At 39.8% G+C, this 17,824-nt stretch overlaps 1 protein-coding gene across 7 annotated transcripts in view; it reads right to left on the bottom strand.

Annotated features, from left to right (window-relative positions):
• The window catches only part of TNS3 (tensin 3), a 216,469-nt gene that overhangs the window by 35,812 nt on the left and 162,833 nt on the right, over positions 1 to 17,824 (bottom strand). For all 7 annotated transcript variants that reach the window (XM_048940293.1, XM_048940294.1, XM_048940295.1 and 4 more), the window contains 3 exons: positions 9,515 to 9,687; positions 9,057 to 9,174; positions 8,874 to 8,957 (listed from right to left, as the gene is read on the bottom strand). In XM_048940293.1, the coding sequence (XP_048796250.1) occupies positions 8,874 to 8,957; positions 9,057 to 9,174; positions 9,515 to 9,687 (375 nt within the window). The remainder of the gene's footprint in view (positions 1 to 8,873; positions 8,958 to 9,056; positions 9,175 to 9,514; positions 9,688 to 17,824) is intronic.

Raw genomic sequence — 17,824 nt, 5'->3', positions numbered from 1 at the left:
CAATTCCCCTGCAGTGAACAGGGATCTACAGCTAGACTAGATTGCTCAGATCCTGGTGCAGCCTGAACTTGGGTATCGTAGAATCATAGGATCATCAAGATTGGAAAAGACCTACATGATCATCAAGTCCAACCATCCACCAGTCACCAACAGTTCTCACTAATTCATGTCCCTCAACACAACATTTAAATGTTCCTTGAACACCTCCAGGGTTGTTGACTCCACCTCCCTGAGCAGCCCATTCCAGCATCTGACCACTCTTTCAGAAAAGTAGTATTTCCTAACATGCAAATAGTGTCCTGGAGTATCTATGAGGCATTCACCGCCTCTCTGGGCAAGCTGTTCCAGTGCTTCACTAGCTGTACTGTAAGAATCTACATCCATACTATATTTCCCCCTTTCAGTTCAGTTCTCCACCTTCCCCTCAGCACTACAGTCACAGGACTCATTTCACCAAGTCTCACTAACACCAGTGATATTGTAAGTCTGTGAAAATACCAAGGCTCACAGTTCATCTCATTTGTTCCTCATACTGCATGCACTGGTATACAAGCATTTCAGATGTGCTTCTAGAACCCCAGTGCTCCTTGGAGAGGTGTAGATGCTCCCATCAGCCTTACCATCCTCTGGTGGTACGGTACCTTTCCTTGGCTTAATCTCAGTGTTCCTAATGGTATCCCATTCCTACACTGATCCTAGTTTAAACCTCTCTCAATTTTGCCAGGTTACTAGCCTCCATTGAGACAGGTGGGTCCCGTCAGGCTCTAGCAGACGTTGTGTCCCAGCAAGATACCTTTCTGCAACAGGGAACTCCAGAGGACGGTGGCCCTCTGTCACATATTCAGCATACCCTGGTACTTCCACAACTGAAAGAAACGTGAGCCAATCCCAAGTCATATGCATGTGAAATAACATGCTTAACTGAGGCAGAGAAAAATACAGAATAATTTACTTTTCCCCTCTTCTAAAAGAGGAAAGAAAGTGGGAAGAAGCACAACTAGCATAAAAGTAGGAGGACAACATCCTAAAAACAAAGCAACATGGACTGTAAACACCTAAGCAAGACTGAATATGTATTTAAATCCTTATACAACACTAGCAGCTCTGTAATTCTGAAATTGTAAAACACACTGGACTTGTAAATGCAGCAGGCCAGACCTTCACAGGTACCTAGACACTAGATCATTTAAAGATTTCAATCATTCTGAAAAGGTGTACTCACAGCTGTAGTACTTCAGTAGCTGCCGCTCAGACTACATGGATTACTCTAGCATACCACTGTCACTGAGTGACACAACATAGGAGGCCTCACCCTGGAAAATTCCAAAAAGCTTCATGCATTGCAAGGGAATTCATTCATGCACAGCAAGGGAAGTAGTTGTTCCCAGGGATGTTTCTTAATTTAAGTTTTCCAACTAAGAAGACAAGTACCTATCAAAAATTATGCTCCCATGTGTGCTGCTAACTATCAGAAACAGGTACATGTATGCAATAACAACCCACATCAGCTTGCTGCCTGCTCATCTTGTATTTCTGTTAAACGTATGATTACTTCCTGCCTATAGTTTACTTCATGCATCATCAGAACAAGCAAAGCCGATTTTTTTAAGGTTCTTCCTTTTTTTTCTCCCTTACATATGTGTAAGATATTATACAAATATACTTTCAAGAACACACACATACACAGTTACTAATCATAGTTGTTGACTACATGTATGTGGAGCGTGATTTTTTTCCCACTGAAAGGGAAAAACATAAATCAAGCTCTCTAAACCTATGCGTTTCAAAAGCCTTTATTTTGTCCAGTAGTCAGTGAGTTAGTCGCTGGTTATTAGAGAACGAAGAACAAAAAACACACAAAAGCAACAACTACTACAACAGCAGCCACTGAACTCACCAGTGTAACAGGCCCTATTTCAAATTAAAGGCATGAGGTGTACCTACTTTGAGACTGAGCAGGAATTGCAGTCCTGCAGAGGCTTACATAAATGCATTTTTTTCCTGTGCACTAATCTGATTACATGAACATTTCTTTGACATTTACAACTTCAGATTTACTGTCTTTTTTACCATCTGAAAGTTAGAAGTGATGAGCTCTTAAAGATACAAATGAAAGCAGAAAACAAACGCCTTTGTTCAGCACCTTTGGAAATGCTGTAACCTTTTCAGCTCATAGGTGAAGAACTCAAGAATGGACAGTTTTCCTGGACAGCAAATATACAGAAATGCCAGATAATGCTAGTGCTTTATTAAAAACAAAAACAAAAATGCTTTTGGGTCAGGCCTACAAGAAGGATGAAAGCTGAACAGTGCATGGTTAAACTTCCAGGCATTTTGCTGTTGAATGAAATTGAAAGCCCCAAGGCACAAGCCGGGATTTACCACATAACAGATGCCTAACAATAGTTTTGGAAAAATCATGTTCATTTGGTCAGTGCTGAGCACACTGTGGATGGGAGCTTTTATGCAAGTGTAGAAAGTCAGCTGGCAATTCCAGACCAAAGGAATATTTCTGAAAAAAGCTCTGCGCTTACAGAGCTTTACACACTTTATTACTTAGCCCTCTATTAGATCTCTATTCCATTCATTCAGAAGATCTCTGAATCAGGCCACAAATTTGAATTCAGTTTTTCTTCCTTTAAGAAGCCTGCTCTACTGTTCCTATAAATTGTTCTAAATAGCAAATTGTGAGAATTAAGCCAGAGAGAGAAATCTGGCTCAAAAGTGTCAGTTCTCAAACTTGAACAGGAAAGCTTGGTTCAAGACCTGCTTTATAATCATGCTGAAGAGGGAGACCTCTCTTGGACCCTTCACATGACACGAGTGCTCACACTGGCCATTTATTTGCATGGGAAAAGCTCCTGCTTTTCTAGATGTTACTTAGAAAAAGGCCAAGATTTAGATCCAGCAGGTGTAAGAATGCAGAATACAATCATATATGTAAATGCAGTGTTTTCAAGAGCATGACAGTGAAAAACCTCAGTGCCCACTGCAACAAAGCTATCACTGCATTTGAGTCACAGTATTTACTTTGCTGGTTGCCATTTTGTTGCCCACTGAATTTACAACCTTCAGCACTAGGCAGACTGGGCACTAAGGTGCCAGAACTGCGACATTCACAGCACTAGGACACTGATACCTGCTATTCTTTTTGCCTATCCATGGAGACCTTCTCTGAACTGCTTTTTTTCTCAAATGTAGTTCAACCTGGAATTTCCAGAATACTCCAAGTTTGACCAAACAGTTCTCTGACACACAGGTATGTACAAGCCCTTGTGTGCCTACTTGGTAAGCTGCCTCTGGTGCTTAGCAATGATCCAAGAAACGCTGGTTATATGCTGTGCTCCTTGGAAGGGAACATTTTAAACTAGAACGAAATTTCTAAAACAAATATTGCATGTAAAGGACATATTTTGAAAATATTCAACATTTCCTGTTCTGTTTCATAACGTTTTCCTAAACTTTGCCTTCTTTTTCAAGCATTCCTCTAAGAAATTAACTGCCAAAATATTTGTGGCAGTTGGACGCAGGCAGGGTATGTTAATCACTAGGCTGCACTTCAGGCATAGAAATAAATAGGAAGAAAAATAAATAAGTCTTAGTACAGCAGGAACTTTTCACTGAAGTTATACTTTGCAGTTCCATGGACGATTTTGAACTCGAACTTGTTATCAGTTCAAAGGAAGTGAGTGCAGGAGAAGGTCCCTCTTAGTTATGCAGATCTGAGGTTTCACTAAAAAGCACAGTTCATGCATGCCCTAATGGTAGGTGGTTTTATTAACTCTGTGAGTGAATCATCTCCCATTTGGGGGTAAAGTCAGTTTACAGAAACGTTTAACTAGCGGGCACCCTTCAAAAACATAGAATGAAAGGTATTAATTGTACACTCTTATGAGCAGATATGAAAAAGAAGCAAAATAACAACACTGGGGAAAAAAAAAAAAGCCACAACTGATGTATAATCTCAAACTATCTTTAAAGCATCCCCAACATTTTGCAGAATTCAAAATATTTTTGTCACTTTTGGATAATCTTTTGATGTAACTAAGTATAGAATAAATCCATCACCTCAGGCATCCCATCTTAGGAAACCAGAGCTACAACTATTCACTGCACTCTGCACAGACAGCTCCTGGAACAACTTCTTTTTGCCATCATTTATTCAGCTTTATTTGTGCCACATTCAGAGTTTCTGCTTTTCTTGAGGGAGAGAAAAAGTTTACTCGGCTTATTGAAATTGCTTTTTTTAACATACCTTCACCACATTCCTCAGCATCAGCTACCCGACTTTACTCCTTCTTACCTTCCAGCAAGCTATTTCTCCTCCAACACACATATGTAACTTGTGCATATTATCTGTATGCACTACCAAAAAGCAATGATGTGCATAAGGAGTAACTGTGAAGTCAGGCATATTTTTTTCTAGTAGGATAGGTGAAAGTCTAGTAAAGAGATGTGATGAATTTTTTCTTTGCATTGAATATCCAATTGCAACTCAATACACTCCATTTCAAAATTTACAGGTAACTTAATTATGTCAATTAAAAGCAGAATTGCAAATAAACCAAAAAATGATGCCGTTTTTGGCAATCGCCAACCTAATCCTCAAATTCCTGAAACAAAACGGAAAGCAAAGCTGAATCTTTTTCACTGTCAAGGACTGTGTTTAGGTGATGTATTAATGTGCATAAAATAATTTGCCATAACTAGAGATTACCATAATTTAAGTTGCATTTTGAATTCTGTAGTTGTTTGAAACATGGCACAGATAAGTTGATTTTTCTCCTTGAAGAGATACAAGTTTAAATGGCTTAAATGAACATTCAAATTCACCAAAAATGCTAAAGCCGTGAGCCATTTTTCATCTCCAAGTTCTGTCACAAGTTTCCTTTTGATTCCATAAGGGGACTTGATTTTATTTCGCAAATCCTAAAATCATCTTTGCATTTTACACCGACTTAGCCACCTTACTAAAGAGAAGTAAATGGTGTCCCCAAAATTGACACCCTTACTTCTGAGGAACTCCTGGAACTGGCAAGGATTCAGTGCCTCAGGCCATATGGAATCCACAGCTTTGTGATGATATGCACGACACCATCCATTTTTAAAGCACATTCATTTTCATGGTGTATGATGCAGTGATATTATATCAAACATCATAAGTTGATCATTTTCTATAAATGTCTGAGCACTTCTTTTTTTACCAGCCCTCACCAGGGCACCATCAGTAGCTGTGCAGGTATGCTGACGAAGAGAACTGCTTTCTTGTAATTTCTGCTGCTTTGTGCAAACCAAGGGATTTAGTTGTGCCTTTTAATGGCACCAAAGAAATTATTTCTTCAGTGATGTTACATTTATTATCAGTACCTCTAATAGAAATGGCAAGTTAGAATCCCAAGGTTGGAAAGGACTTACAAGATCATCTAGTCCAACTGTCCTATCACCATCACTAACCCCCAAGCTACTAAACCATATCTTGTAGCTCCTCATCCAGACACCTCTTGAACACCACTAGAGATGGTGACTCCACCACCTCCTTGGGCAGGCCATTACAGTGCCTGACCACTCTTGGAAAGAAAAATTTGGCAGTGCCTTTTGCATATAAAGTCTCTTCAGTTTTTAACTGTTGAGAACTGATGTGATTTCCTTACAAATTAAGCACAGTGCCATATTATCTGTCTCAACAGAAAAGTACTCATCTGTCCATTTTTCACTGAACACTTTTCCTTCGCCCATGATTTTTTTGTTGCTTTTTGAGTCCTGTTTTCTTTTGAGACATTAGGTGGGTTAGAAAATCAGTAATTGCTGAGTTTCACTCAACAAGTGGCAGAAGCACCTATAATATAATACACGTGGGTTTCATTGGGACTGAGTGTGTGCAGCAGGTGCGAGAGATGGAGTCAGAAGTGCACTGTGCCCTCCCCTTGCTCTGGTTTCATCTGAGACAGTGCCAGTTGCACACCAATGGTTTGGTGCTGAGTGATGGGTGTGCGCCTGCGGCCAGGCTAGGCTGCTTGGCAGAGAAGAGCTGCTGCCATGATGACTCTGCAGTAGGGAGTGAGGCCACATGACGAGCAGTTCCAGACCACATGCTACCTGGACAGGCCCACATTATAGCATTCCTTGTGGTTTTTCTGAACGATCTGATTGAATTCATGCCAGTAGCATCCAAACAGGATAATTGAGTCCTATCTTACTTGGACCTTTAAGCCAGTAAAGGACAAGTAAATGATTAGTAAATTATTATGATTAGTAAATTAGTAAACGATAAGATTTTACAGTATCTAAGAAACACTACCATTTCATTATAAAAATATTGTGGAGGTGAGATAAGCAGTGCAGTTAACCATGAGGTAAACATGTCAATGTCATTTGCAGGACAATGAAAAACATTGCAGACCTTGTCTCTGTGCCTTGCAGTATGCATCATTAGCTTCTTATCTGTACTTTTAATTTTTATTGTTTGTAAATAACATTAATATTTAAAAAAATTGAAAAAAATAAAGGAAAAGAAGGAAAACAAACAGAAGCAAAAACCAAAATTCTCCTCTGTGTGCAGGAGGACAGATGTTGCACCAAGGCATTCACTGAAGCAGATGCACTGATGTTCCAACCAAAGAAACACACGTATGAAAAAGTTCCATGCCTGTCTCAGTGTGGACTTCATTTTGTTTTGACTGTATACCTAATCTAAACAGTGGAACAGAAGAAAGGAAGATAGAATAAATAAATATTACTTCAAAACATTTTTATATTGTGGAGAAAGTTTTTGCACATCATGACCTGTGATTTTTCCCTCTCACATATTAATATCGTTCTTGTTCCTTCCTATGCCATTAGCCCTGGTTACACTCAGCAGAAGTTTTCAATTCAGAACTCAACTTTTCTGTCAAATAATTAAAGAGCATGTTTCATTTCCCTTGCAACTTACTGACTGGAAGAAATGATAATCATGGAATAACAGTATAAAATTACACTCAACCTAACACTCCTACAGTAATAGGGATAGCTTAATTAGCTTGCTGTTTTACCTTCCAAAAGGTTCATGAGTAAACATCACACTGGGTGGTGTAACAGAATAAGCTTATGTTAGTCAGCAGGGCGGAATTTAGAGTATCAGTGTGTCTACTAGACAAAAATGTGACCTGTGTTAGGAAAACAGTGGATACACATCAGTGCCTGGTCTTGAAAAACTCTGTGACAGAATGAGGAGAAAATAAGACCATCTGACAACTTTTAGCAAAGATGCAGTTCATGTGCGTAGTACCAGCTTCACGTATGGTATCTGAGCTAAGCTCCACGACAGGTATGAAAAGGCAGAGCCTGACACAAACTTGAAGGCTTTGAGATTCCTCATACAAGCAACAGTGCTGTCATTGCACCATATGTACTGCTTCAACAATACCAATATATTTAGGCTTTTCAGATAATATGGAAAAACATGATGTTATATCTGCTCTTTATGAGTATATGGGTAAAGAATTACAGATAATCTTCCTTTGTTCTACAGATTTATGAATTCTGCTGTAAGGTGGTCCCTCGTGTGAGTGCAAAAATTTCTGCAAAAGAATTTTCTGCAAAGCTCTGTTTAAGCTTCGGCCAAGGCTACAGGCAAGAGGCAGACTCTCATATTCAGTCTGAGGGGTGGAAGGCAGAAAGACTCTGAAAATGGGAGAGATGGTTAGCCAGAGTTCAGTACTCTGTCAAGCAGCTTGCTATGGTTTTGTTTGTTGCTTCTATATACAAAGGAACTTCAATTAGCTGTATCCTGCCTGAGACAAGAGAGCCTTTATAAGCTTTAAAATGTGCTTTTGTTCCTTCACTGATGTGTAGGATTCTTCCATGAGATATACAAGGGCTGTTGTGTTACCCTAAGAGCTGTATCTGGGCATTATAAAGCAAGCCAATTTGTAGACTGTTCAAGTTTGTCTCAAGACAAAGTATCTTTCAGAAGATATCTCAGAATAAACACAAGTGCTGTATTACTTGCATGCTATGTAAAGAAAGGAAATACAAAATTGAACAACTACAGCAAGCAAGCCACTGTAACAGCAGCACTTATAAGAAATAACTGCATTCCTGAACACAGACTGAAAAAGACTAAACTCGCTGATTTCTGAAAGAGAACACAGCTCTGAAAAGGAATTCTGCCACCTCTAGCTGACGCAGATGATGATGTCTTAAAGAAGACATGTTTGGTATGCATAAGGACTGGATGTCATTTGAGTTCCTGAATATAGTATATAAACACATGTATTATTCTTTTCAATTGTATTGATATAGGTTGGTTTGCTTAGCAATAGGGATTAGTTCATTAGTTTAAGAACCAATATGTTAGTTCAGCAAGAGGAATCCATACATGATAGTTCTAAAAATTTCCATTTCAGCTTCAGTCAGTGAACAGTCTTGGTTTTCCTTAATAATTTCGCACTGGGGACATAACAGAATACTTTTATCTTCTGCCTCAATGATTTTGCCTCACAAGAAATACTTGAGTCACAACAGAATACTTTTATCTTTTGTCTCAAAAGAGGATATTTTCCTCGGGTTCCACATACATTGTTTTTAAAAAGTGGTTCACTGTAGCCTAATAAACAATTGAAATCTTCCAAACTGGGAAAAGTGGATGGAAGTGTCCAGGGGCTGTGTCCCCCTGTACTTTGAGAGACCCCATAGGGGTATGCTCCAGTAGACTCTCCCTTTATTTGAATAATGAAAGCTGAAGACTTTCCTCTGTTTCTTTTTGGGAGAAAGATGATTGAACAAGCCTATTGGAGCAGAAATTTTCCTAACATAAAGGAATAATCAGTATCATGTTAGTTGCCTTCATACACAGTTCTGTTTAAAATTATTATGTAGTATGAGACCCTTACCAGGACTGGTTTTGTACAGGCCAGGGGGGCTGATGACCTTCTGGCTGGAGGAAATCTGCTGATGGTACAGTGGAGGTGTTCTCACTAAGACAGAAGGAAAAATATAATTTCTTTTCAGTAATAGGTAAAATGTTAATTGTATTATTAAAATAAAGAAAGAAATAGAAGAAAGCACTTCCTTACCATATGGTGTCTCTGGTGGCAGTGGAAAAGCTGGTGTGGATGGGGCATCCTCATTTCCATTTCTGGCTAGGGAGAGGATTCCTCCGTATATTTCATCTTGATAACATGCCACAGACATCTATAAAGGGCAGAAAAAAACGCAAAAAAAACAGTGTTAAAATTTTAGCTTAGTCCTATAACATAATGGGACATTTTTCATCAGACTACAGAAGGTTTCATATAATCTCATCTATTGCTCCAGCAAAGAACTCTTGAAATGTTCAAACCGCGCAAACAAATAACAGGACAAGAGATGGTCAACTTAAACACTGAACTGCATTTCATGATAACTCTTCTTACTGCCACAGTGCAACTGGCAAATTGCTTCACAGTGATTTTAGACACCAAACATGAACAGAGGACTCCCTGCTGGCCATTCATTTCAATGAACATTTCTTGCAGAATTCGACATTGTTTACCTCTTTGGTCTCCCCCACGGGGATCAGTGATCCTGGATTTACAGCCTGGTCTGGAACAAGAGACTTCATCCATCCACCCCCGCTATAAAGTGACTGCCCAGGGAAATCATTGTCATACTGTCCAACACTTAACTTTCTGTTTCTTCCCACCACTGCTTCATTATCTTTTGAACCTGTTGTTGAAAAACAAACACATAAACCAATTAATAATGTGTTTTTTCAGTTGTAATTGTTAACATAAATGCCTCTCATTATGCCTTCAGCAATTCTGTTCCAAACACTCATGAAATAACTGGTTGCACACCTGCTTTAGAAAGCCACGTAGGTGTGAAAAACAAAAACAAAACAAAAAGCCATTGACATTTAGCTTTGCTCTTAGAAGTCGGAATGTATCTGCAGTACACTTAGTTCCAGTGGAGTGGAGCTGCATGCTTTGCTGATGCTCATTTTTGAAAGTTACTCCTAATGACAATGGCAGAGCCTGTCAATGGAGGTTGCCCTGGGCAGTCAAACAGAAAACCTTTATTTCCAACCTCTAACACACAATAGGTTTCAGCAGTAAGAATACTGTTTTCCCATTGCATTTTCCCAGAATGACCAGCTTTTTAGCTAACACAGACCCTGGCCCTTACAAGCCGAGCTCACTATACACTTTTTATGACATAGAAAATAACCACGATTAAGGAAATTACATATTAGGTTTTATAATTTCATGTAATTACACACATAAGCTGCAGCCTTTTGGAGTCTGAAGAATGGAGTACAAAAGAGAGTGAGCTGAGCCAGCAGAACAATCCAAGTTATTCAGGGGGCATAAAGCAGTATTCATGTTGAAAGTCAATTCAGAATTAAGAAATGTCACCAGCTACAACGTTATCATTAGCAACATTTTTTACTTAGTCATCCACACCTACAAACAGACGCTTTGAGAAAATTTCCACAGAAATGTCACACTTCTTTTTTTCTGAAGAACAAGTCAACAGTAAGTGTTCCCCTTCATTTCTAGTCCCTACCAAGCTGCAGCAAGATGAATTCTATCTGTTTTAGTTATACTAGGCTGAGAATTCTATGTTCAAAAAAAATCTACCTGAAAATCCCACAAAAATATAGTTTTTAGACATTCTGCTCCATATTGTAATTCAATCATAACATGTCTCTGTACAAAATTCATTCACTTGGTTATCAAATAACATTTTGCTGTGGCTACATGCATTAGCACAGTATACACAAAGTAGTCAAAGATTTGAGCTGTAAAATCAAAACATTTGCATATGTTATATGCATAATTTGCACACGCTGGTCAAAAAACATTAGCTGTAGTTACATACCTTGAATGACCTCACATTTTAGAACTGCTAGCACAGGTTTAAAAGAGTTCCATATTCTATATTGCTTAAGAATGACTAAATATAACCTCGTACAGTCAGGTAAACTGTAAGGCCTCCAGAATGTACCAAACTACCTTAACTGATCTTACAGCACAAATAGAAGAAATTCTTGCCTATAACGAACAAAAGGATCTAGAACTTATCTAGCAGTCAAGATTACTGTATGGATACAACATATACTCCATATTTCAAAAGTCCCATTGGCTATGACTATCTAAATTCTTATTCACTGAATAGTCTACCACTCAAATCTGTATCTCTCCAATTTGGAGATGACATCAGTTGTTCTTCCTTGGTTCATCAATGCCATCACTCCATCATAGAAGGCCATCACTGATGAGGCATGATCTGCCATGTTGGCTATCTCAGATCACCTCCTCATCTTGCATGAGCCTAAGCATCTCTTCCAGAGGATTTGTTCCATGATCTTTCAAGGCAGAGGTGAGGCTCACCAGTCTGTAGTTTCCCAGGTCTTCTTTTCTCTCTTTCTCAAAAATGGGACTGATGTTTTCCTTCCTCCAGCTGCTGGGGACTTCACCTGACAGCTGCAACTTTTCAAAAACAATGGAGAGCAGCTTGGCAAGCACATCAGCCAACTCCTTCGGAAACCTGAGATGCACACAGTCCTGCCCAATAGCCTTGCACACATTCAGCCTTGTGAAGTGATCTTGGACTCACTCTGCTCTTACACTGGATCTCAACCTCCACGTGGAAGTTTATGGACACAAGACACTTGGGAAGACTGACAGGCAGGGAAGACTGAGGCAAAGAATGCATTAAGTTGCTCAGCATTTTCCACATCTGAGGAGGCCAGTTTACCCTTATCATTTATCAGATGGAGAACACTCTCCTTAGCTGGTCTCTTGTGACCAATGTACCTAAAGAAACTTTTTTACATCCTTTGTCAAGTTAAATTCCATTCAGGCCTCGGCTTTCTTGATTCCATCTCTGCCTATTCTGTATTCCTCCCAGGTCACCCATCCCCGCTTCCACTGCTTACACTTTTCCTTCTTTTTCTTCAGCTTTAACTAGCAGGTCCTTGCTCACCCATGCTGGTTTCTTGCCTCCTCTGCCCAGTTTCTTATTCTGGGGGACGAAAAGCTCTTGTGCTCTCAGAAACACCTTCTTAAAGTGCTACCATCTCTGTTCTGATCTTTTGTCCCTAAAGACAGTTTCCCAGGAGAACTCTTCCAACAATTCCTTGAAGTCTGAAGCAGCCTGAAGTTCACTCTCCCAAAGTTCAGTGACTCCACTCTTCGCCAGGCTCACATTCCTTGAGATTATGAACTCAACCAGGACATGGTCGCTGCAGCCCAGGCTGCCCCAAACTTAACCTCTTTAACCATCTCCTCCACAGTGGTGAGCACAAGGTCCAGAAATACTTCACTTCTTGTCGGTATGTCCAATACCTGAACCATAAGGTTACCATCAATAGACTCCAGAGTCTCCTGGATTGCTTGTAGCTCACCATATCTTTTTCCCAGCAGATACTAATACATACATCTTGCCTTGTAATAACCCACTGCTAGAAAAAGCTAGATATTTTTATCTTATCCATGATTCTCTGAGACATACCACTTTTTTTACATAGTACTGGGATGGAGGAGTTCTATGAAACAGTACAGGCTTGTAAATGTGCAGAAAGCAACTATGCAGGAAAGAACCTAGGCACTGCCACAGTTGTGGTAGTGGCAAAAGGCCACAGTTGAATACTAAATACTGCATATTGAAATGTAGTGGAGTCCTGGTTTCAGCTGTGACAGAGTTGATTTTCATCTCTTAGTGTGTTTAGGCTTGAGAAGAAAAACAGTGTAGATAACACAGCAATTTTTTAGTTGCTGCTGAGCAGTGCTCCACAGAGGCAACGATGTCTCAGCTTCTTGTACCATCCTGTCAGCAAGGTGACTAGAGGTGCACAAGAAGCTGGGAGGGGACAGAACCAGGACAAATGACCTAAGGTGGCCAAAGGGATATTCCATACCATATGACATCACATAAAAACATAAAACTGGGGGAGAGTTGGCTGGAGGGGCTTCTGCTTCTCAGGGACTAGCTGGGTGTAAAATATGTATGTATATATTCATTGCCATCACTTCTTCATTTTCTGTGTGAGTAAATACTTTCTATCTCAACCTACAAGTTCTACTTTCCTTACCTCCCCCCCACTTCTCTCCTCCCTCCCACTGAAAAGAAGGAATGAATGAATAGCTGTGTGGCTCTTGGCTACCTTCCAGGTTAAGTACAAGTACCAAGACATAGTTATGAGGTCAAAAGAAGTGATCACATCCCTCAGTACTTGGGAAGCCGCATCTGGAGCACTGCATCTTGTTTGGGGCAACAACGTACATGTAAAGATGCTGAAAAACTGGAGTTAACCTGTCACTGATGGACAGCACAAAATGGCTAGAGGCTGGAGTACAGAATATGAGAAGAGAGACCCAGATCGCTCAGTCTAAGTAACGGAAGGTAAAACGCACCTCATTGCCATCTTCACCTGCCCACAAGGAGGGATTGTAGAGTCAGACTCTTCTCAGAGATGTACAGCAATAGGACAAGAGGAAGCAATATACATTCTAACCAGATAACAGTATAAAAAGCAACATGGGGAGACAGATCATCTCCTGGAATAGGTATCTGGAAGCACTGTGAATCTGCAGTATTGGAGGATTTAAAAACCTGACTGGACACAACCCTGGGCAACTTTATTTAATTGAATCTGTTTTTAGAAGGAGGTTGGATCCAATGACCTCCCAAGGTCCTTTTCAATCTGAATCACACTCTGATTCCATAACACAGATCACATTATGAAGCAGTTGTATTTGATGATACTGCCTCCAATCAGCTGGAGAGCAGATCAGACAATGCCAGATGATATCAAATCAGCAAGAATGTACTTCAGACTGGAACCATCGCTGTAAGACTTTCACATTCAAGAGTAAGACCAAACATGCTTTTGTTTAGACTATCTTTTGGAAATCAGCAGAGATCTTCAGTAGATATTGAAAATCTGTCAAGATTCTTACAACAACGTTAAGGAAAATTTAAATGTGATCTTCACTTCAGGCCAAAATACTCCTGTATTAGCTATTCATTAGCTGATACTGCTTTATTAACAATCTTTTTTTTTTTTTTTAATTTATAATTTTGTAACTAAAAATCAGAACCAGAAGCAAAAGCAGAGCTTACTAGGATATTTACTCCATAAATCAATCACCTGATGTGACTTATCAGATTTAAAAAATGATACCCACAACAAATAACATTCTGCTGATGACTTGAAAATCATTCCTGTATGCAATCATGTCTCACAAAGAGCACTGAAAAGACAAAGCAGATACATTCCAAGTGAGCTTCTCATTATAACTTCAATGTATGTGAGAGGTTAGCACAATATAAAGGAGGTGCTATCAGTTCAACTCAGATCAATAAAACTATGCCTTTTTCTCTAGAAAGGTGCTCTGAAAACTCCCACTAAGTTTCTTTTCAGTGCCCCTTTCACAGACCTTAGCATAGACATAAAAGTCATGACTTTGAGGAAAACTATGTCAAACTGCACAAATTCTAGATGCTGCTGCCTTTAAGGATATTTAGGAAGATTTGCATAACTGTGTCCCATTACTAGGAAATGTGGTGATTCAATAAAAAAGGAGGATTAACAATTCAACAGGAAAAAAATGAAGTCCTTAAGTTAAATTTTAATAGGGCAGAGTTTAAAGATTACTCCATGTATAAAAAAGATGTTATCAGAACACTACCCAAATCAATATTACTTTCCTTCTTGGGTACCATTTATCTTATATGAAGTGTAAGATAGAAGGTACTTACTGATCTAGTTTTCAAGACAGTTCTAGGCTTAAACCATTAAAACAAATCCATTTTAATAATTTAGAATCAGCTTTACAATCGCTATTAAAAATTGAAAAATAGCTACTTCAAAGGCAGTAAGACAAAACTTGAAGAAAATGTTGTGAAGAAAGGGTAACCAAATGCATATTCGCCTGAAACAAAATGATTTATTTTTGATAGAAGTTTTTGATTAATCAGCCATAGGGTTGGATGGGACCTTAAAGATTATCTAGTTCCAACTCTCATGCCTTGGGCAGGGCTGCCAACCCCTCTCAAGGATATTTGAAAAGTTGTGGCAGTCAGGTGAACTCTCTGGTGACTGGAAAAAAGGCAACGTCACATTATTTTTAAGAAGAGCAGAAAGGACAGCTCAGGGAACTGTCAACTTGTCAACCTCATTTCTGTGTTGGGGAAGATCATGGAACATGTCCCCTGGCAGCTATGCTAAAGCACATGGAAGAGAGGGAGGGAATACGAGACAACCAGCATGGCTTCACAGAATCACAGAATTGTAGGGGTTGGAAGGGACCTCCAGAGATCATCGAGTTCAACCCCCCTGCCAAAGCAGGTTCCCTACAGTAGGTCGCACAGGTAGTATGATGGTCTAACTGCACCAATGAACAAGGGAAGAGACACTGATGTCATTTATCCAGACTTTACTATGGCCTTTGACACGGTCTCCCTTAATATCCTTCTCTCCAAATTGGAAAGGTATGGATTTGAAGGGTGGACACTTCAGTGGATGAAGGACTGGTTAAGAAATCATACTCAGAGAATGATGGTCAATGGCTGAATGTCCTCATAGAGATCAGTGATGAGTGTCCCTCAAGAGTCAGGACTGGGAAAATGCTCTTTAATATCTTCATCAAGGACATTGACAGTGGGCTGGAGTGCACCCTTAGCAAGTCTTTGGATGACACCAAGCAGTGCTGTGTGATCAACATGCCTGAGGGATGGGATGTCATTCAGAGAGACCTAGATAGGCTTAAGCAGTGGGTCTGGAAGAACCTCATGAGGTTCAACAAAGCCAAGCACAAGGTTTTGCATGTGGATCATGGCAGCCTCCACTAACAGTACAAGCCAAACAGGACTTGTATTGGTGGATGACAAGCTGGAGCCAGCAACGTGCCCTTGCAGCCCAGAAAGCTAACTGTATCCTAGGCTGCATTAAAAGAAATGTGTCCAGAAGATCAAGGGAGGTGACTCTGCTCCTCTTCTCTGCACTGTTAAGACCTCAAATGGAGTAATGCATCCAAATGTGGAGTCCTCAGTAATGGAGAGGCACGAACTTGTTGGAGCACATCCAGAGGAGGATTACAAAAATTATCCAAGGGATAGAATGCCTCCTCTATGAGGGCAGGCAGTGAGAGCTGGGGCTGTTCAGTCTGAAGAAGAAAGGGCTCTGGGGAGACCTGAACGTGGCCATTCAATATATAAAGGGGGGCTACAGGAAAGGGGCCACATTTTAGCAGAGTCTATTGTGACAGGACAAGAGAGAATGGTTTCAAACTAAAAAAAGGGAGATTCAGATTGGATGTAAGAAAAATTTCTTTTACAACAAGGGTTGTGAAGCATTGGAACAGTTTGCCCAGAGAGGTTATGGATGAACCATCCCTGGAGACATTCAAGGTCAGGCCGAAGCAGGTTCTAAGAAATCTGGTCTAGCTGCAGATGAACATGTTGTTCATTGCAGTGGAGTTGAAATAGATGACCTTTAAAGGTCCCTTCTAACTCAAACAATTCTATGACTGTATGAAAGCAGGCACTACATCAGGTTGCCAAGGGCCCATCCAACCTGGCCTCGAGCACCTCCAGGGTTGAGGCAACTGCGACTTTTCTAGGCAAGCTGTTCCAGCCCCTCACCACACTCTGCGTGAAAAATTTTCCTCTCTTTTAGTTTAAAACTATTCCCTTTTGTCCTATCACTATTTGCCAGACAGTGCTAACAAAGTACTTTATTGCATGAAATAGGCAATATTAGGTCCCTTCAGCTGATGGCTGAACATGAAAACAGTCCCCTTTATATTTCATCAAGTTTATTAGCATATAAGGGATAAACTTCTCACCCCTACTTGTTATTTTGCCAGATCCCTACTTTGATTCCTTTCAGAGCTCTACAACCAGGAATTTGTCCTTTTTGGATCCACAAGATCCATGCTGCTAGTCTCCTGATTCCAAGCAAAAAAGGTGCTGGACTTCCTTTGCATCTCCTTCTACAAGTGCTCCCGCTGCAAACTGATTCCTGCACTCCATTTATTCTAGCAAACAAACTGCTTGTTCATAAATACAAATTAGAATCTATTTCAAAATGTTTAAGCTAAGCTGCACCTCCTCCTCTATACAGGGAGTTGCAGCAATCCGCCATTTATCAGAGAGCTGTTTTACATCTGAAAACAAACCTACATGACTTACAAGATTAAGACAAACAACCATTCCAACTCTTATATATTAAATACTGATTATGTTCCAATTTTCAGATTCCTAGGTCAATAGGAACGCCGCTTCAAAGACCTGAAGTAAGAAAAAGAACCTGGCTGAGTTTCATCTGCAGTATCTTTAAATTCTCAATCTTTCTTAAATGTATTTGGAAGAAAGTACCTCAGCAAGAAAAATATCTTTGATTTTGAAAAAAAATACCTAATGTTTGACAATGATGTACAAGCAAAGTATTGTTTTTGCCTTACTCAGAATGGGTAGCAGCTGGTTAATTAATTATCTTGACATAATCCTTAGGTCAACCACTGAGTCACAGGGAATAGAGCTCATTCCCTACTACATGACAGTGTAAGACTGATTACTACTATCTGGTGAAAAACTGCTGTTCTACTTATCCTTCATCCTCATGGCAGCCAGCATTTATTTGTACTAATAACTGTACCTCCTCTTCCTGCACTAGTGTGAACAGATAATTAACTGCTTTAGTGGCTCTCTTGCCTTACCTTAGTTCTCTGTTAGTCTACTCCAAAGTAAGGTAAATCACATCCATTAACCCTGGGCTATTTTACCACAGACTGGTAGCAAACAACAAGGTATTATTATTTTACAGGATTATTTGGCTTAAACTACATGATTCTTT

The sequence above is a fragment of the Lagopus muta genome, chromosome 3 (assembly GCF_023343835.1).
Source record: "Lagopus muta isolate bLagMut1 chromosome 3, bLagMut1 primary, whole genome shotgun sequence".
In the NCBI taxonomy this organism is placed as follows: Eukaryota; Metazoa; Chordata; class Aves; order Galliformes; family Phasianidae; genus Lagopus; species Lagopus muta.
This window is presented reverse-complemented; position numbering and strand designations above follow the sequence as displayed.